Source organism: Euleptes europaea, chromosome 4, assembly GCF_029931775.1.
Source record: "Euleptes europaea isolate rEulEur1 chromosome 4, rEulEur1.hap1, whole genome shotgun sequence".
Classification (NCBI taxonomy): Eukaryota; Metazoa; Chordata; class Lepidosauria; order Squamata; family Sphaerodactylidae; genus Euleptes; species Euleptes europaea.
Window position 1 is genome coordinate 30,172,328 of NC_079315.1, and position 21,001 is coordinate 30,193,328.

At 46.8% G+C, this 21,001-nt stretch overlaps 1 protein-coding gene across 1 annotated transcript; it reads left to right on the plus strand.

The window, feature by feature from the left end:
- Positions 1-8,005: 8,005 nt before the first annotated feature.
- On the plus strand, positions 8,006-17,822 carry NDUFB6 (NADH:ubiquinone oxidoreductase subunit B6). The gene is made up of 4 exons (XM_056848814.1): positions 8,006-8,227; positions 14,828-14,920; positions 17,231-17,275; positions 17,757-17,822. Exons 1-4 carry the CDS (start codon positions 8,006-8,008, stop codon positions 17,820-17,822), a joined length of 426 nt encoding a protein of 141 aa, XP_056704792.1.
- Positions 17,823-21,001: the final 3,179 nt, after the last annotated feature.

Here is a 21,001-nt window from a genome sequence, read left to right on the forward strand (position 1 = left end):
CCCATTTTAATCAATGGGGTTTACTCCCAGGTTTAGATTTGGGTTTAAACTGTTGTGACTTTGCAGAGAATTACAATAGGACAGTGCAATTGTATATGAAGTCACAACAGTCTAAACCCACTGATTTCAATATGCTTACAGTGGAATCTTAAACAGAGCTATACCCTTCTAAGTCCATTGAAGTCAATGGGATTTATTTCTGTGTATACTTGCTAGGATTCCACTGCATCACTGCAATCCTAAATATAATTACACCCTTCTAATTCCATTGGTCCAATCTTTGCTTAGGATTGCATGGCAATATAGACAAATTTGATCAGCTTTAACCCTGCCACTGATTTCTGTTTACACATGCATGGCATTTGCTATCTTAAGTATTGTTTCATATTTACGCTTCCCTGAGCAATAGGAAATTCAGCGCAGCTTTACTTGGTCAGGTCCTTGCAATGAGAGGGACATTAACGGAGACTTGTGCTGTATTTGTAGCATTTATTTTATCAATAGGCAGGTAGAGCAGGTGGGAAGCAAGTATACATGCAGGCAGATAGTACTAGTCCTAAACTAGCATTAGTTACCAAAGCATCTGCTGCATTCTTCCAAAGCAGCATCTTGCCCTCAGAGAAAGAAGCATGGCTCCCTGGTAAATGCACTTGTTTTGTTTGCAGGATATCCCAGATTCAGTTCCTGACTTCGACCTTTAAAAGGACATCTAGTAGCTAGTATTGGGGAAATGGCCTGAACAGCCTCTGCCAGTAGCTGCAATCAAAACTGAGCTAGATAAATCAACCATTTGATTCAGTGTAAAGCAGCTTCCAATACCAGTCAGCTCCAAAGGTGGCATCCTCCCAGTGTATTATAAGTTTTTAAGGACTCTGACCACTTTTAATGTTAACAGAGCCCCTAATAGAAAATCTGATGAGTCCCTAATTATTAAGTGCATTTTTACCCATGCTCCATTTTGTCTTCACAACAGCCCTGTGAGGTAGGTTAGGCTAAAGGAGGGTAGCTGGCCCAAGGTCACCCAGTAAATATCATGGTAAGCAGGGATTTGAACCCAGGTCTCCCTAGTCCTAGTAGGCAAACCCACTAACCACTGTACCACACTGCTCTCCATGTTGTGCTTTACAGTAAGGAAGAAAAGCAGGCTAATCCACTGACAAAATAAGGATTAATCCTTCCCTCAGGCAATGGCTCCAACTGGATTTCTCTTCCACAAAACTGAGTTTTAGATCCCGCCCTTCCTCTAAGAAGCACAAGATGGCACTTATGAGTTTGTCCTATTTCATTTATTACGTTGAAATCACTAGGTAGTATATTTTATCCTGCTTTGCAGCCCGAAATTGGTTCCCCAAACCAGCCTCCAGCGATTTATTTAAAACACAACCTCTATTTTTAAAAGTAACCAAAGCAGCAACACAAAAAGGGACAAAATATACATTGCTGGTTCCAGATACAGCAGCAGAAAGTAAAACTGGATTGAAATCAGAACGAGGTTGTTTCCTGGTTGTTGCTTTGTACGATCCCTCCCATCTTTTTAAAGAAAATTCTTCTCCTTACAATAATTGATTAGAGGAGAAAACTTTTGAACACTGACGGCAGCCAACTCCCATGTTTTGTGCTCAATTCCCACTGCTTCCTAACAGCAGATGGCGACGTTCCGACAAAAGTGGTGCCTGCCTGGTAGAAAAAGGATTTCATGAGCCTGTTGAAATGATTAACCAACGACTGTAGATTTTTCTGGTGCAGAAAGTGAGTCAAGGAATGGGCCTAGGATGAAGTCAAGATGTTTGTAACAGAAATAATAAATACAAGTGTCACCCTGTTGATACAAATCCCCACTAGAGGATAAGGTTTTTTTTTCTTGAATTCAATAAACTCTAGCGTGCCCCTTTCTTTCTAACAGGACCCACGCATACCTGTAAAGGGAAGTGATTAATCCCCTCCGTTTAACTCTGGCTTCCCTCTTCCTAGCCAGCCCAACTGAGTAGGGTGTGGCAGTTGCAGTCAGTAACCTACCTAACTGCCCATGCTCAGTGAGCCCCCCTGGGTCCTAAAGCCCACAATATTGGCAGGGTTACACCAGCACCACACCAGCTAACTTCTCAGTGAGCCCCCCTGGGTCCTAAAGCCCACAATATTGGCAGGGTAACACCAGCACCACACCAGCTCACTTCTCAGTGAGCCCCCCTGGGTCCTAAAGCCCACAATATTGGCAGGGTAACACCAGCACCACACCAGCTCACTTCTCAGTGAGCCCCCCTGGGTCCTAAAGCCCACAATGTTGGCAGGGTAACACCAGCACCGCCCCAGCTCACTTCTCAGTGAGCCCCCCTGGGTCCTAAAGGCCACAATATTGGCAGGGTTACACCAGCACCACACCAGCTCACTTCTCAGTGAGCCCCCCTGGGTCCTAAAGCCCACAATATTGGCAGGGTTACACCAGCACCACACCAGCTCACTTCTCAGTGAGCCCCCCTGGGTCCTAAAGCCCACAATATTGGCAGGGTAACACCAGCACCACACCAGCTCACTTCTCAGTGAGCCCCCCTGGGTCCTAAAGCCCACAATGTTGGCAGGGTAACACCAGCACCGCCCCAGCTCACTTCTCAGTGAGCCCCCCTGGGTCCTAAAGCCCACAATGTTGGCAGGGTAACACCAGCACCGCCCCAGCTCACTTCTCAGTGAGCCCCCCTGGGTCCTAAAAGCCCACAATATTGGCAGGGTAACACCAGCACCACACCAGCTCACTTCTCAGTGAGCCCCCCTGGGTCCTAAAGCCCACAATATTGGCAGGGTAACACCAGCACCACACCAGCTCACTTCTCAGTGAGCCCCCCTGGGTCCTAAAGCCCACAATATTGGCAGGGTAACACCAGCACCACACCAGCTCACTTCTCAGTGAGCCCCCCTGGGTCCTAAAGCCCACAATATTGGCAGGGTTACACCAGCACCACACCAGCTCACTTCTCAGTGAGCCCCCCTGGGTCCTAAAGCCCACAATATTGGCAGGGTAACACCAGCACCACACCAGCTCACTTCTCAGTGAGCCCCCCTGGTCCTAAAGCCCACAATATTGGCAGGGTAACACCAGCACCACACCAGCTCACTTCTCAGTGAGCCCCCCTGGGTCCTAAAGCCCACAATGTTGGCAGGGTAACACCAGCACCGCCCCAGCTCACTTCTCAGTGAGCCCCCCTGGGTCCTAAAAGCCCACAATATTGGCAGGGTAACACCAGCACCTCACCAGCTCACTTCTCAGTGAGCCCCCCTGGGTCCTAAAGCCCACAATATTGGCAGGGTAACACCAGCACCGCCCCAGCTCACTTCTCAGTGAGCCCCCCTGGGTCCTAAAAGCCCACAATATTGGCAGGGTAACACCAGCACCACACCAGCTCACTTCTCAGTGAGCCCCCCTGGGTCCTAAAGCCCACAATATTGGCAGGGTTACACCAGCACCACACCAGCTCACTTCTCAGTGAGCCCCCCTGGGTCCTAAAGCCCACAATATTGGCAGGGTAACACCAGCACCACACCAGCTCACTTCTCAGTGAGCCCCCCTGGGTCCTAAAGCCCACAATATTGGCAGGGTAACACCAGCACCACACCAGCTCACTTCTCAGTGAGCCCCCCTGGGTCCTAAAGCCCACAATGTTGGCAGGGTAACACCAGCACCGCCCCAGCTCACTTCTCAGTGAGCCCCCCTGGGTCCTAAAAGCCCACAATATTGGCAGGGTAACACCAGCACCTCACCAGCTCACTTCTCAGTGAGCCCCCCTGGGTCCTAAAGCCCACAATATTGGCAGGGTAACACCAGCACCGCCCCAGCTCACTTCTCAGTGAGCCCCCCTGGGTCCTAAAAGCCCACAATATTGGCAGGGTAACACCAGCACCTCACCAGCTCACTTCTCAGTGAGCCCCCCTGGGTCCTAAAGCCCACAATATTGGCAGGGTAACACCAGCACCGCCCCAGCTCACTTCTCAGTGAGCCCCCCTGGGTCCTAAAAGCCCACAATATTGGCAGGGTAACACCAGCACCACACCAGCTCACTTCTCAGTGAGCCCCCCTGGGTCCTAAAGCCCACAATATTGGCAGGGTAACACCAGCACCACACCAGCTCACTTCTCAGTGAGCCCCCCTGGGTCCTAAAGCCCACAATATTGGCAGGGTAACACCAGCACCGCCCCAGCTCACTTCTCAGTGAGCCCCCCTGGGTCCTAAAAGCCCACAATATTGGCAGGGTAACACCAGCACCTCACCAGCTCACTTCTCAGTGAGCCCCCCTGGGTCCTAAAGCCCACAATATTGGCAGGGTAACACCAGCACCGCCCCAGCTCACTTCTCAGTGAGCCCCCCTGGGTCCTAAAAGCCCACAATATTGGCAGGGTAACACCAGCACCTCACCAGCTCACTTCTCAGTGAGCCCCCCCTGGGTCCTAAAGCCCACAATATTGGCAGGGTAACACCAGCACCGCCCCAGCTCACTTCTCAGTGAGCCCCCCTGGGTCCTAAAAGCCCACAATATTGGCAGGGTAACACCAGCACCACACCAGCTCACTTCTCAGTGAGCCCCCCTGGGTCCTAAAGCCCACAATATTGGCAGGGTAACACCAGCACCACACCAGCTCACTTCTCAGTGAGCCCCCCTGGGTCCTAAAGCCCACAATGTTGGCAGGGTAACACCAGCACCGCCCCAGCTCACTTCTCAGTGAGCCCCCCTGGGTCCTAAAAGCCCACAATATTGGCAGGGTAACACCAGCACCTCACCAGCTCACTTCTCAGTGAGCCCCCCTGGGTCCTAAAGCCCACAATATTGGCAGGGTAACACCAGCACCGCCCCAGCTCACTTCTCAGTGAGCCCCCCTGGGTCCTAAAAGCCCACAATATTGGCAGGGTAACACCAGCACCTCACCAGCTCACTTCTCAGTGAGCCCCCCTGGGTCCTAAAGCCCACAATATTGGCAGGGTAACACCAGCACCGCCCCAGCTCACTTCTCAGTGAGCCCCCCTGGGTCCTAAAAGCCCACAATATTGGCAGGGTAACACCAGCACCTCACCAGCTCACTTCTCAGTGAGCCCCCCTGGGTCCTAAAGCCCACAATATTGGCAGGGTAACACCAGCACCGCCCCAGCTCACTTCTCAGTGAGCCCCCCTGGGTCCTAAAAGCCCACAATATTGGCAGGGTAACACCAGCACCACACCAGCTCACTTCTCAGTGAGCCCCCCTGGGTCCTAAAGCCCACAATATTGGCAGGGTAACACCAGCACCACACCAGCTCACTTCTCAGTGAGCCCCCCTGGGTCCTAAAGCCCACAATATTGGCAGGGTAACACCAGCACCGCCCCAGCTCACTTCTCAGTGAGCCCCCCTGGGTCCTAAAAGCCCACAATATTGGCAGGGTAACACCAGCACCTCACCAGCTCACTTCTCAGTGAGCCCCCCTGGGTCCTAAAGCCCACAATATTGGCAGGGTAACACCAGCACCGCCCCAGCTCACTTCTCAGTGAGCCCCCCTGGGTCCTAAAAGCCCACAATATTGGCAGGGTAACACCAGCACCTCACCAGCTCACTTCTCAGTGAGCCCCCCCTGGGTCCTAAAGCCCACAATATTGGCAGGGTAACACCAGCACCGCCCCAGCTCACTTCTCAGTGAGCCCCCCTGGGTCCTAAAAGCCCACAATATTGGCAGGGTAACACCAGCACCACACCAGCTCACTTCTCAGTGAGCCCCCCTGGGTCCTAAAGCCCACAATATTGGCAGGGTAACACCAGCACCACACCAGCTCACTTCTCAGTGAGCCCCCCTGGGTCCTAAAGCCCACAATGTTGGCAGGGTAACACCAGCACCGCCCCAGCTCACTTCTCAGTGAGCCCCCCTGGGTCCTAAAAGCCCACAATATTGGCAGGGTAACACCAGCACCTCACCAGCTCACTTCTCAGTGAGCCCCCCTGGGTCCTAAAGCCCACAATATTGGCAGGGTAACACCAGCACCGCCCCAGCTCACTTCTCAGTGAGCCCCCCTGGGTCCTAAAAGCCCACAATATTGGCAGGGTAACACCAGCACCTCACCAGCTCACTTCTCAGTGAGCCCCCCTGGGTCCTAAAGCCCACAATATTGGCAGGGTAACACCAGCACCGCCCCAGCTCACTTCTCAGTGAGCCCCCCTGGGTCCTAAAAGCCCACAATATTGGCAGGGTAACACCAGCACCTCACCAGCTCACTTCTCAGTGAGCCCCCCTGGGTCCTAAAGCCCACAATATTGGCAGGGTAACACCAGCACCGCCCCAGCTCACTTCTCAGTGAGCCCCCCTGGGTCCTAAAAGCCCACAATATTGGCAGGGTAACACCAGCACCACACCAGCTCACTTCTCAGTGAGCCCCCCTGGGTCCTAAAGCCCACAATATTGGCAGGGTAACACCAGCACCACACCAGCTCACTTCTCAGTGAGCCCCCCTGGGTCCTAAAGCCCACAATATTGGCAGGGTAACACCAGCACCGCCCCAGCTCACTTCTCAGTGAGCCCCCCTGGGTCCTAAAAGCCCACAATATTGGCAGGGTAACACCAGCACCTCACCAGCTCACTTCTCAGTGAGCCCCCCTGGGTCCTAAAGCCCACAATATTGGCAGGGTAACACCAGCACCGCCCCAGCTCACTTCTCAGTGAGCCCCCCTGGGTCCTAAAAGCCCACAATATTGGCAGGGTAACACCAGCACCACACCAGCTCACTTCTCAGTGAGCCCCCCTGGGTCCTAAAGCCCACAATATTGGCAGGGTAACACCAGCACCTCACCAGCTCACTTCTCAGTGAGCCCCCCTGGGTCCTAAAGCCCACAATATTGGCAGGGTAACACCAGCACCGCCCCAGCTCACTTCTCAGTGAGCCCCCCTGGGTCCTAAAAGCCCACAATATTGGCAGGGTAACACCAGCACCACACCAGCTCACTTCTCAGTGAGCCCCCCTGGGTCCTAAAGCCCACAATATTGGCAGGGTTACACCAGCACCACACCAGCTCACTTCTCAGTGAGCCCCCCTGGGTCCTAAAGCCCACAATATTGGCAGGGTAACACCAGCACCACACCAGCTCACTTCTCAGTGAGCCCCCCTGGGTCCTAAAGCCCACAATATTGGCAGGGTAACACCAGCACCACACCAGCTCACTTCTCAGTGAGCCCCCCTGGGTCCTAAAGCCCACAATGTTGGCAGGGTAACACCAGCACCGCCCCAGCTCACTTCTCAGTGAGCCCCCCTGGGTCCTAAAAGCCCACAATATTGGCAGGGTAACACCAGCACCTCACCAGCTCACTTCTCAGTGAGCCCCCCTGGGTCCTAAAGCCCACAATATTGGCAGGGTAACACCAGCACCGCCCCAGCTCACTTCTCAGTGAGCCCCCCTGGGTCCTAAAGCCCACAATATTGGTAGGAGTCAAAAAGGGCAAGAGTCCAGTAGCACCTTAAAGACTAACAAAAATATTTTCTGGTAGGGTATGAGCTTTCGTGAGCCACAGCTCACTTCTTCAGTCTTTAAGGTGCTACTAGACTCTTGCCCTTTTTGACTACTGCAAACAGACGAACACGGCTACCCACTGTGAATATTGGCAGGGTTACACAAGCACCGCACCAGCGCACTTCTCAGTGAGCCCCCCTGGGTCCTAAAGCCCACAATATTGGCAGGGTAACACCAGCACCGCCCCAGCTCACTTCTCATTCAAGCGTAGGAAACGAGCCAGATTCCCACTCGCGCTTCCAATGCAAAGCAGCGGGTTTCCGGGCTTGCTGAACGACGCCGCTCCGTGGCCAAAGAGAAGAACAGCGGCTTCCGAGCGTGACTTTGAACCGGAAGTTTATGTGCCGTTCCTGCCTTTCCCCCTGACCTCTGAGGGCTGGGCTCGTGACCCCCCCCTCCGAACGTCATTTCCCGTCTCCCTGGCCTTGTCCCGGTCGGGCAAGGTCGCGCTTCCTGCTGGCGGGAGGGGAGGGGAGTGGAGTGGAGGGGGGCGAAGATGTCGCCGGGGTCGGAGCTGGAGCGCGGGCCGCCCCGGGCGGTGCTGGGCTACAACCCGGACGAGAAGCTCCGGCTGCAGCAGCTGCGCGAGCTGCGGCGCCGCTGGCTGAAGGACCAGGAGCTGAGCCCGCGCGAGCCGCTCCTGCCCCCGCGCAAGCCCGGCCTGGTGGAGGGCTTTTGGGAGCGCTTTTTGCAGCCCGGGGGGCTCTGGAGGAAGCAGGTGAGGCGGGCTCGGGGGCTTAGGCCAGCGACCTTCCGTGCGTCTAATAATCATGACGTTCCGCGTTCAAGTATCCTTATTTATGCTGTATTTATGTTCTCGCCGCTGGGGACCTAAAGCTCAGCTCCCTCTCCCATAATACTAGAACACGGGGTCATCTGTTGAAGCTGGAGGGTGAGCGATTCAGGACAGAGGAAAGGAAGTATTTTTTTCACACAGCGCATAGTTAAGTTGTGGAACTCCCTGCCCCAGGATGTGGTGATGGCTGCCAGCTAGGAGGGCTTTAAGAGGGGAGTGGACATATTCATGGAGGAGAGGGGTATTCATGGCTGTTAGTTAGAATGGATACTAGTCATGCTGCTTACCTATTCCCTCTAATGTCAGAGGAGCATGCCTATTATTTTGGGTGCGGTGGAACGCAGGCAGGATGGTGCTGCAGTTGTCTTGTTTGGGGGCTTCCTAGAGGCACCTGGTTGGCCACTGTGTGAACAGACTGCTGGACTTGATGGACCTTGGTCTGATCCAGCAGGGCCTTTCTTATGTTGTTATGTTTATTTTTTGGTTAACAACTGGTCGTTTCTCTGACATAATCACTGATATGCCATATCCTTGTATCTCTTTCTATGGCTTATGAACACCTGTCTATTCCACAAAACATTGATGAAGAATAGGGCCTCTTCCCTTGTATGCTATTATTGAAACAGGGCCGTTCTTATGTTCTTAAAGCGGCTTGGAAGTGAAAAGTGCTGTCACGTTGCAGCTGATTTATGGCGATCCGGTAGGATTTTCAAGGCAAGAGACGTTCAGAGGACCCCAGACTTCCTTGGAGGTCTCCCATCCAAGTACTAACCAGGGCTCACCCTACTTAGCTTCTAGGATCAAGCTAGCCTGGGCTATCTCAATCAGGGCCAAAGTGGCTTATAATAGCATTTTCCTCCTTGTCCATTTATCTTCAAGACTGACAGGTTTAGGCCCAGAGGAGTGATTGGCTCAAGGTCACCCAACAAGCTTCCATGGCAAAGCAGGGATTCAAACAATGGTCTCCCAGACCCTATTCCAACATTTAACTACTACACAACACTGTATCTCATTTGGTGTCCTTCCTATCTGATAGTTGCCTTGAGTCCTTTATGAGAGAAAGATAGGCTGAAACATTTCTTAAATGAATAAATGGTGTATTTGAGAGTTAGACACACACCCCGGCTTCCTGGTTGTGCTGCAACTGCTTTATTGCTTGGGAGTAAGACTGACTGAATTAAATGGTGCTTGCTTCCTTCTGCATAACCAAGGATAGGATCTGCTTAAAAAGTTCCCTGGAAGCCCATTTGTGTTGAAGTTTACTTGGAGTATAGTAGTATAGTATTAAGCATCATTCAGAGTGGGCTGTGGCCACAACGGTTCATGCCATAGTGAATTTGTTAGCCTTTAAGGCAAGTCTTGACAAATCTCAGAGCCAGAACACAAATTTAGGAGCCAGACTCATTTTGACCTCTCCCAGGACATCACCAGACGCCCCCCCTCCCAATCCCTAGAGCTCATCCCATATTGGGTGGTGAAAGTTATTTCTGAAAATGCTGAGGTGTGTAAGCTGTTCATTTTCAGATCTTCCTCCAGCCTAAGAAAATGGGATTGTGGCTGAGGTGGGGAGGGAAACACCCAGTTCTCTGTCCACTAGGTAATACACCCTTTTAGGCTTCTCTTTCCATTTTTTTAAAAAAATACTAATAAGATTTTTAAAAAATACTAATAAGTTCTAGACTGCAATTCTATGTATGCTCTGCTTGAGATCCAGCCTTATTGGGCTTAATTTACTTCCAAGGAAACAAGCATTGGACTGGCTTGACAAGTCAGAAAGAGGTTGGGAGAGGGGAAATCCTTTCGACAGTGCAGTCCTATGCAAAGTTATTCTAGTCTGAGTCCATTGACTTGCTGGAGTAGCTCTGCATAAGAATGTGCAGAATGGATGTATACCTTCCTTGTCCCAATTTTTTAAAATAGCAATCATTGCAGATTGTGTAATTTTGTGCACACTTTTAAAGAAGCCTAGCCTCTCATAAGCAGGTAACCAACTATTATTATTGCAATAGAAATGCACATAGTGATTTGCAATGTAAAAATCAGCACAAAAACATATTGTCAGGGCTCTGCCCCAAGGAGCTTGCAGAATAAATTTGGACAGTGGGGAAAGAGCAGAAGAGAGGTGGAAGGAAATCTGGAATGAACATAAATTAATGTACAAAACAGTTCTGAGCAGCACTATTGTACAATGAATATTTAATTTTGTAATCCAGTTTTTTGTGTGTTGTTGGTATGTAAGATACTGTTTTATTGCATTCTCTTCTCATCCACTTTGAGTCTCATAAAGAAGGTAGATTATAAATGAAGTAAATAAACCAAAAGTAGATTAACTGAAGGCACAGACCCCATATTTAGCTATCAATTCTCACCCCCCTCTTCCCACTTTCAACACCTAAACGCCAAAGTTTTCTATTCAAAGCAGGTATACTTCTGTACCCCCATGTCAAAAAAGAGAGAGGAGGCAGGGAACATAATTTACATTCTTCTTCTCCACCCCCTCCCCAAGGAGGAAGGTTTACTTAAACTTACAATGAATTTCATATGGACGAAGTATCCCTTTTTCTTTGAAGACAGGGTTTATCTATGAAAATGCTGGTGGGGGGGGGAACCACTCATATACTTAATGAAATATCTGCAAAATCACAGCAGTGGGTTTTATTGGTGGGGGCTGTCTTGTTTGCAAATACTTAGAATCCTCAGATGTTGGAAAGCAGAACTGCAATATTGGCAGGACAGGGAAGCAGTTTCTGCGACAACTCTTATCTTCTCCTTTTTAAACATAGCCAGCAAGACTGGGAATTTTAAATCTGCTCCCAAATGTAGCAGTCTGCTCCCAAATGTTTTGTGGGGGGGGAGGGGTCAGAAGTGCATCCCAGTGTTCTCCCCTCATTCCAGTGTTCTCTGATTATTAAAGATGAATGGTTGAATCTGCGGAAGAGACTCAAAGTGAGGTTACTTGGGGGAAGGGGCAGAACATGCCATGTTGGGACTGACTTTCTACTTTCTTGATCCACCCATGGTCAGACATTTGGGCTGCTGGGATGCAAACTAGCTTGGCTGTTGCAAGCCCAAGAATGATGGCAACTGTACAGAGTGAAAGCCGGGCAGGAATCTGTTGCTGCCCCCTCCCATACTACAGCCCCCAACCTGAGGCTGCCCTTTCCACAGCTGAGCAAGGAGGGGAGATGGGCAATATAGCAAGAGCCGGGCAGGAGGCACAGAAGCTGTGAGAGAGGTGCTAGGTGGCAACTGGGATGTCCTACTTTGAATTAATTCAAGTTCTAACACTTTGAATGCTGAAAGCTCTGTGGAAGAGACGGGACTGCAGCAGCCTCACCAATCAGCCCACAAGCCTCCAAAATGGTCCCTCAGAGGCTCAATAGGGCTTTCCAGGCTCCAGTACAGATTGCAGCTCTAGCATCTCCTCTTAAAGCAGAGTTTGCAGGACCTACAGCTGTAGTACAGCGACAGGGCTATGTGCCTTTGAGTGCTGGCCAGGTGCTGTTGTTCCAGATACCAGAAGGAATTTTCAAGGTGCAATTATGCCACAGCAACTGGTTTTTGTCATGTCCTGCTTTAACGTGCCACAAGATTATTATTGACACAATCACTATAACAGTCTTTACAACAACCTTGTGAGGTAGGTCAATATTATCCCCATTGTCCATAGAAGCTAAAATGACTAAACTGAGGCTACTGTACTTTGGTCATATTAGAAGACAAGAGTCACTGGAAATGACAATAATGCTAGGAAAAGTTTAAGCCAGCAGGAAAAGAAGAAGACCAACATGAGATAAATTGACTCTACGAAGGAAGCCACGGCCCTCAGTTTGCAAGACCTGAGCAAGGCTGTTAATGATAGGACATTTTGGAGGATCTCCATGAGTTGGAAGCGACTTGACGGCACTGAGCCCCCTCAGAAACATACAGGGGGGACTGATTCTCAAAGAGAGTGGCTTTCCCAGTTCTGCCTGGTGAGTGACTCCCCAGTCACAAGTTAGCCTTTGAGTCCCTCTGTGTTCAGTGCTGCAGCCTCTCTGATCTTTATTCCCACAGTTTCAGGTTGGTAAGTAGCTGTGTTGCTTTGAACTAGAAGAGCAGCCTTCAGGTCCAGTAGCACCTTAAAGACCAACAAGATCTCCAGGGCATAAGCTTTTGATATCTCCAGGGTATAAGCTTTTGTGACTCTCAAAAGCTTATACCCTGGACTCGAATCTTGCTTATACTCCTACAGTCTCCAGTGTTAGCCTGTGCAGAGAATCTGAAAAAAATGATGGACCAACTGTAATGAAAGGCAGCAATAGGCAATTATGAAGTGTGAATTGTATGCATGTTTGTAACTGTAATGTTAAGTTTGTAATTATGACTGGATCTTCTAACACAGTCATTCTGAACCTTCTTATCTTTATGAAACTCATGGGAAGAGCCATGCTAGTTCAGACCAAAGTCCCTCAAGTCTGGTACCCTGTTTTGCATCGTTATTAAACAGCTGCTTCTGTCAAAGCAGGGGCATGAAGACAATAACCTTCTTCAGCTGCCCTCCTCCCAGCAATTGATATTCAGAGGTGTGCTGCCTCTGGACATGGGGGTTCCCATTTACTCATTGTCAACCTACTTCACATTGATTTGCTTGAGGAGCCCCTGCATGTGGCTGAGGATTGTGGGATGTATTCTGGGACTTACACAAAGGCTCTATGAACCCTCTGCTGCCCAGGTTTGCTGTAGTTCTGAAGGGCACCTGTCCAATTCCTTTTCTTTACAAAAGGGAGTAAGACAGGGATGTCTGTTGGCTCCCATTTTGTTCAATTTTTATATCAACAACATGGCCCTTAGACTAAAAAACCACAGTTCCATCCTCCTGTATTGGCACAAACAACTATTTCAATCCTACTTTATGCTGATGACACACTGTTACTTTCTAGAACCCCAATGGGTCTATGCCGACTTCTGAACTTTGCAGATTACTGCTGTTCAGAGAGCCTGATGATTAACTATAGTAAATCTAAAGTGATGCAGTCTTCTAGGTCCTCATGTCAGTAGAGATATCTTTGGCGTGTTAATGGTAATCCTATTGAACGGGTCACCCAGTTCAAATACCTTGGGGTTTATTTTCAGTCCAGTATGCTCTGGACAACCCATATTAGAACAGCATGGACCAAAGCACTTACCGCCATAAAGGCAATAATCTGTTTTTTTCTATTCTATTTTTTTAATAATTTTTATTTTATTAATTGGTGAAAAAAGAAAAAGTGATATTTAAACAATATACAATAAAAAAAGAAATTACAACCAAAATACAGAAAAGAAAAAAAATGGAAAGAAAGAAAAAAGAAAAGCAATTGTTGTTTCTTTTTGTTACATTATTTTGGTTACATTATTAAAACATACACTGAAACAACAAAAAGAAAACATACACACAGAAAATAACAATAATAAGAATGAGAATACAACTTTAAGATTAATAGACCCTTCCCCCACCCTATGATTATGTGCCTCCCCTCCCCCTTTGGACTTTGGGAGAAGTATCCCCTAGCTTTATATTATCCACTATATATTTTATTTCCCGTCTTCATTGTTTTTTTCTATTCTAAAGACAGTCAGTACATCCCAGCTGCTATCACTCTATTTAACAGCAAAATAGGATCACAGTTCTTGTACCTTTGTGGGTTGAACCTTGTGGAGAATCTACTGATACCCTTTTGAACTATTTTTTAACTATTAAATTTTGAACTAAAGTTTCTGGTGCTCCTAATTGTATTGCTGGGCTGCAGCCTTTAGATTTTGGCTTAGGGCTTAAGTCTCCATGGAGTCGAATGGATACTTAACATCTACTTCAAGCTGATCCCTATCAGAGCTTGTGGAGTAAACTGATTGAACGCCATATCCAGTTTTTAGGAATTTCTCTTTCTGACCTGAAAGATCATGGGCCATTGGCAGCTCATAGAGTATATTCACGTTTATGCCTAAATTTAAATCTGCTGCAATCTCTCTAGGACATACTTATGGTTTACATAGGGCAGCAAACCCATGGTGAAGTATTGGTGTGAGCACAACTGAAATGTCCTGTGTCTGGGGAATAAATTAGACTCCAGGATTCCCCCTCCCCAGTATTCTGCAGTGGTGCAAACTGCTTTGCAATTGCTCTCTCCATCATGAAGTTTCAAAGCGTCCATTGTGGCAGGGCCAGAGGAAGAAGCATGTTCTGGCTTTGGTTTTTATTTGCTGATTAAAATGTTTTTACCCCGCCTTTCCTCAAAGTGACTCACAGGTAGCTATTAAAACATTACAAGCTAAAATTAAATATCTTCCCAATATCCCCTTCCCATTTCTGAAAGATGCCTGTGGTTCATGGAGACCATTTGGGACAAAGTAGTCTTAATGCTGAATATACGTCAAAGGGAGTCTGCAAAAATTCATTAAAGTGGTTTTAATTAAAAAGCATCCTTCTGGTATACACGAGAATAGTTTATGTGTTATGTCTATTCAGAGTTTAAAAAACTAATTAGAGCTATTTATTTCTAGGTGTTCAAAACGTACCGTGCTGGGACATTTGTTGTATTTCGGCTACTTATCCCTTTTTGGATTAGCCACTACTATGTCAAATATCATCTAATGGTAAGTACATTAAGGCACCATTTTTTGACAGACTGGTCTGTGGAACCTAGCCATATCTCTGACTGCATCCAAGCACACACATCATTTTTGGTAGTTGTCTTTCCACCCTTCACCTGCCTTTCGATGAAAATTTAAGGTGTCCTGTAGAATTATTATGGATAACTTCTTGAGGATGGGAGGCTGGACTCTTCCTGGCCAAGCAGCATATTCCCATGAGATCGTTGCTCCTTTCTGCCAAGCTTGTGAGCAAAGAAGAAAGCCTTAACGCTTCATGTTCCAAAACCTGGATTATGTCTTTTTCTTTTGGGGAATGAGAAGTGATACCAAGGCCATTGTGATGAAACAGAGACTCTCAAATGGCCCTTGGGGAACTGCAAGGCAAGGGGTGCTATGGTTATTCATGCTCACTCTGTGGGATAGAACTGGAAGATGTGCTCCTTTTGACCCAGAAAGAGCTCCTGTTTTCTAGAAATGAGACCTTTGGGTTATCGTCGAGAGAGAGAGGGGCCTTGGCTTTCCTGGTTGGTGGGGCACTTACAAGGAAGCAGCAGCATTTGATGCTGTCGAGCCCTCACTACCCTGCATTATTATGGCAAATAATTTCTTACCTTATGGACACCCTGCCAAAACATGGAATAGGATACCTGCAAGGTCAGAGTTGATTGTGCATCTTGTGCTTAGCAGATTGTGGCTAGCAGATTGGTTGGGGGGAAAAACAGGGTGACAGTGAGTCAGATACAAATCGCTCTTTCTTGCTGTAGAAGATCCATGTTTTAACACTTAAATCAGTAGGTATTCTAGCGTTCAAATATTTATTTAGGACAATTCTATACTGCCTTTCCAGAGTAGTGCTTGAGGCACCTGAAAAATAAAAATACCAAAGAATCATCATAAAGTTCCAATGTGAAAACAAAACAAGCCATTAAAAACAGGATAGAGATATAAAAATAGCACAAAAATATCCATAAAACACAGCTTAGACTAGAAGCAGACCATAAAACATCTGAAAAACACCTAAGTAGCACATGGGTAAAAAGAAACATTTTGGCCTGGCACATAAAAGGCAGTAAGGCAGGCACCAGGAAAACCACAAGGGGGGTGGCATTCCAAACATAAGGTGCCACCACAAAAAATGCTCTGTACTTATACCTGCCTCACCTCGGAAGGCGGGACACAGAGAGCAGGGTTTAAGAGATGGGCTGGACAGTATAGGAGATAGTCCCCCAAAAAATATATTTTAACATGAATAAAACTTTGCCCTCAGTATGTAAATAAATTCTAACCACTTTATTGCACCTGTCCTTCAGGCAGGGTGACATGTATGGTCCTGTGTCCCTCCCACCAATGTCCTTACAATAATCCTGTGTCTGGCCCAAGGTAGAGCTTCATGGCCGAGCAGAAATCTGAATCAGTCTCCCAAGTTCTAGTTCCCCACTGTAATCACTACAACAAGCTGGCTCTTCAGACTAGAGCTGGAAAATCTTGGCACAAATGAAGTGTTTTTTAAAGTTCTCATTGTAAAAAGCATTGTAAAAAGCATGAAGGAAGACTAGTGACATCTGCTCCACTATTGGCAAGAACATGTAATGTGGAGACATTGCGGCTCTAGTAGAGCTTTGGTTTGCGCCTAGAAGGTCACAGGTCTCAACCTGAAACTCTGGAGAGCTGCTGCCAGCTAGGACAGAAAACACTGACCTTGATAGACCAGTGTTCTGACTCATTATAAGGCATCTTTGTGCATTTGTGCATCATAGTAGTTGGCTGCAACCCGCGGAACTCTAGTGAATGTCTGTGGGATTCACTCTTTTCAGGAAAGTTTAATTTTTCTGTTTGAATAGCACATGTTGTTCAGCCTAATTACAGTGAATACTTGAATAAGCTCCCTGTCCCTGCAAGGGTGACCTATGTGCAAAAGCAAGACTGTCTGGTACATTGCATAGGGATTTCTGTGTTAGGAGCCAACAGTTCAACTTTTTGTACATTCTTAATTGGCTAGCTTTGTTGCTTAAATGTGCTGTTACTCTAGAATGGTGGTATCTTAACCAGTAACTGATAATAGATTGTTTCCGGAAGAACAGTGGCAGCTTTTTAAATGGCATGTAGTTGCTTCTTTAATTGTGGAGACAAGGCATTCTGCTGAAGTCACCTTTTGGTCCCTTTAGAGAGATCATAAGCTGAGGGGTTGTGAAATAGCTGCAGACCACAAGTTAGTGAAAGGACACTGAGTGTTGGAGAATAATAAGTACTGCATTGGCTTCTGAACTGCTTACATCCCTCAGAAAATCTTATGCTTACTGTTTTCATTTCCAGCCACGGCCCAATGGTATTGTGGATGTAAAGCCAAGAATATACCCAGTGAGTGGATTTTGTTTTTATTTTGTGTAACAACCTTATTTTTATCCCTTTGTAAAGAAGTGATAAGACTGTATATCCAGGGGAAGATAAAGGGGAAGCACCTGCTATGTAGGAACGTTTTCCAAACAGCTGTGAAGATGACCTGAAAAACAGGCACCTTGCTTCGTGATTGCCATTTTCTGGTTTTGAGTGAATGTTCCGTTCCAGTTAAAAATGCCAGGATTGGACTCTTAACCCACTTGAACGAGGAGGCTTGATTCTTATGACATAGCAAAGTTAACATGATAGAAGATGTGGAATTGGTTGTTATATAGCAAGAATGAAAATATATAGGAAAGTATCTCCAAAACAAACATATTGTATACAATCGTATAGCAGTAGTATCACAACCGGAACTGTAATTTTCCTTGTAAAAAGCATGAATGCTTAATTTGTGGTTTAATTTGTAATGACACTTAATACAATTTTGTTAACTCCTTAGGGTGACATAATTCTGGAAACGAATGCGGTCGTTCCCCCATTGGAAATCCCCTGCCGTCGTCATTAAGAGACTCAAAGACTGAACACTTCCCCCCCTTCCCATAAAATGTCATGTATAGCTGTGAAAATATAAAATTAAACAATAAAAATCTCTTTAAGATTGTTGTTGTTTGTTTTCTTTTTTAGAGTTAACATATGTGACTGTAGTCTTCCTGTGTACAATAATAATAGAATGCATGCAACCTACACAGTAGCGAACAATGGCCTGTGTTGCTTAGCACCTGGTATTTAGTGTGGCTTTGAAAGTCAGTGAGGCTAACTGGCTAATGTGCCCTATTCTAGGAAGGGGATGTGGGATATTTCTTTAGAGGAGCAGGTTGTGTGTATGAGTTAAGTGCCATCAACTTGCTTCTGACTCATGGCAACCCTATAACTCAATGTCCTCCAAAATATCCTATCGTTAACAGCCTTGCTCAGGTCTTGCAAACTGAGGGTTGTAGCTTCCTTTATCATCAATTAATCTCCCCTTGGGTCTTCCTCTTTTCCTGCTGCCTTCAACTTTCCCTAGCATTATTGTCTTTCCAGTGACCTTGTCTTCTCATAATGTGACCCAAGTACTGTAGCCTCAGCTTAGTCATTTTAGCTTCATGGGAAAGTTCAGACTTTATTTGATCGAGAACTTACTTTGCCTTTTTGGTGGTACACGGTATCTGTAAAACTTGCCGCTAACACCGCATTTCAAAGGAATCTACTTTTTACCTGCAGCTTTCTTCATTGTCCAACTGTCACACCCATACATAGTAATAGAGAATATTATGGTATGAATTATCTTGATCTTGGTTGCCAGTGACACGTTTACACTTAAGAATCTTTTCTAGCTCCTTCCCAGTCTCAAACTCTGTTTTCTTAGTAGCGGTCTCCCTTTTGGTTGATGATGGAGCTAAGGAATAAAGTCTAGAACAATTTCAGTTTCCTCATTGTCAACCTTGAAGTTGAATAATTCCCCAGAAGTCTTACTTTTGTCTTCTTGATGTTCAGCTGTAGTCCTCCTTTGGCACTTTCTGCTTTAATTTTCATCAGTAGTTGTTTTGACTCTTCAGTTTTCTGCCAGTAATGTGGTATCATCAGCATATCTCAAATTGTTACTGTTTCTCCCTCCATTTTCACTCCAAATTCATCTAAATCTAATCTAGCTTTCCATATATGTTCTGCATATAGATTGAAGAGAGAGTGCGATAAAATACATCCTTATCTGACACCTTTGCCAACTGGAAACCATTCTGTCCTAACAGTAGCCTCTTGTCCAGAGTACAGGTTTCACATCCAAACAATCAGATGCTGTGGCACACCCATTTCTTTTAAAACTAGCCATAGCTTTTCATGATCAATACAGCAGGTTGTAACCCTCAGCAAAAATTACTTGGCAAATGTAAAATATTTTTAAACTACTTAGGGTGGAGACAAAGCTATCTATTCTAACAGATTGCAGGTGGATAGAGCCAAAATGGAATAGATAATAGCAGTACAATTTAGTTTACATACAATGTTTTAACATGTTTAATTCTTTCAAATGAGTTTAACAGTAACTAATCAAACTTAGCCACGTATATTTAGGAAATTTCGATGCTGCCTTTCTAAAGGCAAGTACTGCAGATCTCCTGTAATCTAGCCTTTTCATAAATTTTGATTAACATTACCTTTACTGCAGCTAAAACAAGATAATAAAAATATTTCAAAATCACAATAGGTAACTTGATCTGAGGGTTGGGGAGGAGTTAAATATGAAACTTTGGCTGGAGATCACAGTATAAATCCCAGAACTAGTTATACAGTACTTGCTCATTTCATCACTGACCAGTTTTTGATCTAGTTACTAATATGCAGTCCCAAATCCTACATATTGCTAGAAATCCAAAGATTCCCATTTTTGTGCCAGTATCAGAAGCTAAAGGAGCCCCATGGCGCAGAGTGGTAAAGCTGCAGTACTGCAGTCAAAAGCTCTGCTCGCGTGTAACAATACCCTTCTATACCCCCTGTAATATGGACACCCTTGGACTCTTGTGTCTGTACATTGGGACTGTTGCTGAATGGCAGGGGAGGCATGGAGAGAGACAGCACCACACTCCAAGACACAGGAGCATCCGAGACACCCCACCGAATGTCGCTGTATGGAGCCAGCAGGGACCTGTGAATGGCACACAGCACATAGACCCGGAGAAGGGAAGGGGACATGAACTCCATCTTGGATCTGAATGCAGAGCAGAACAGAGAACTCCAAAATGCTCCTGGGCCTCTCAGCCAGAGACTCGCCCCTGGAACAGCTGCCTTCCTGGACACCTCTGCATAATCAAAGACCTGGCTGGCATATCAAGATCTACCTGATGACTTCAGACTCAGAACAATAGCGTTCCCCCTTCCACACCTTACATTCCTTCTCAGGGCAGGCTAATCCCATCTTCTCCTTCTCCTCCCTGATCCCAGTTCCTGCCAGCTGCCAATAACACAATCACTGAGGGATTGACAGTCATCAATAATCCCCTCATATTCTGATCACCTTGGCCCACACCTTTTCACCACTCAATCTTTCTCCAATTTTAAAGCAATGTTACCTTTGTGCCCCAATGCTCACATGCCCTGTGAGTCAGTCTGCCCCGGAGGGCAGAATTTTAGTATAAAGCAAAGAGCCCTGGCACATGTCCATGCCTTCTCCTTCAGATCCAAAAAGAGCGCCCCGTGTCTCTGCATGGCTTCTTGGCTATGACACGCTGGTTCGTGTAATAGCCACCCCCCCTCAACAGCTTCCCTCCTTGGAACCTCGCAGGACAGGTAGCTATTGACTCTCTTTACTGCTATCCCTTTTAGAACTCTTGTAATTGCATGCAATATTCACACACACACGTTTGTGTGATTTGTACCCCCCTTTCCCCCTAAATAAAGTGCACCTTGTTTTGACTGCATTCAGTATTTTGAGCCATTTGTTCTTTTCTGGTTTTGCTCACCTTGCGTAGACATAGGAATAGACCCCGCTAAAGCCTCTCGTTAGTGCTCTAAATTTGTCTCCAAATTGACTTAATTCCCCCATTAAAAGTTGGAGACCCCAGCATTCCCCGTAACAACCGACCTGAGTTCGATCCCGACGGAAGTCGGTTTCAGGTAGCCGGCTCAAGGTTGACTCAGCCTCCCATCCTTCCGAGGTCAGTGAAATGAGTACCCAGCTTGCTGGGGGTAAAGGGAAGATGACTGGGG

Coding starts and splice junctions, on each gene's coding strand:
- NDUFB6 (XM_056848814.1), top strand. CDS start 8,006: ATGTCGCCGGGGTCGGAGCTGGAGCGCGGGCCGCCCCGGGCGGTGCTG. Junction 8,228..14,827: donor GGGGGCTCTGGAGGAAGCAG/GTGAGGCGGGCT, acceptor ATTTATTTCTAG/GTGTTCAAAACGTACCGTGC. Junction 14,921..17,230: donor ATGTCAAATATCATCTAATG/GTAAGTACATTA, acceptor TTTCATTTCCAG/CCACGGCCCAATGGTATTGT.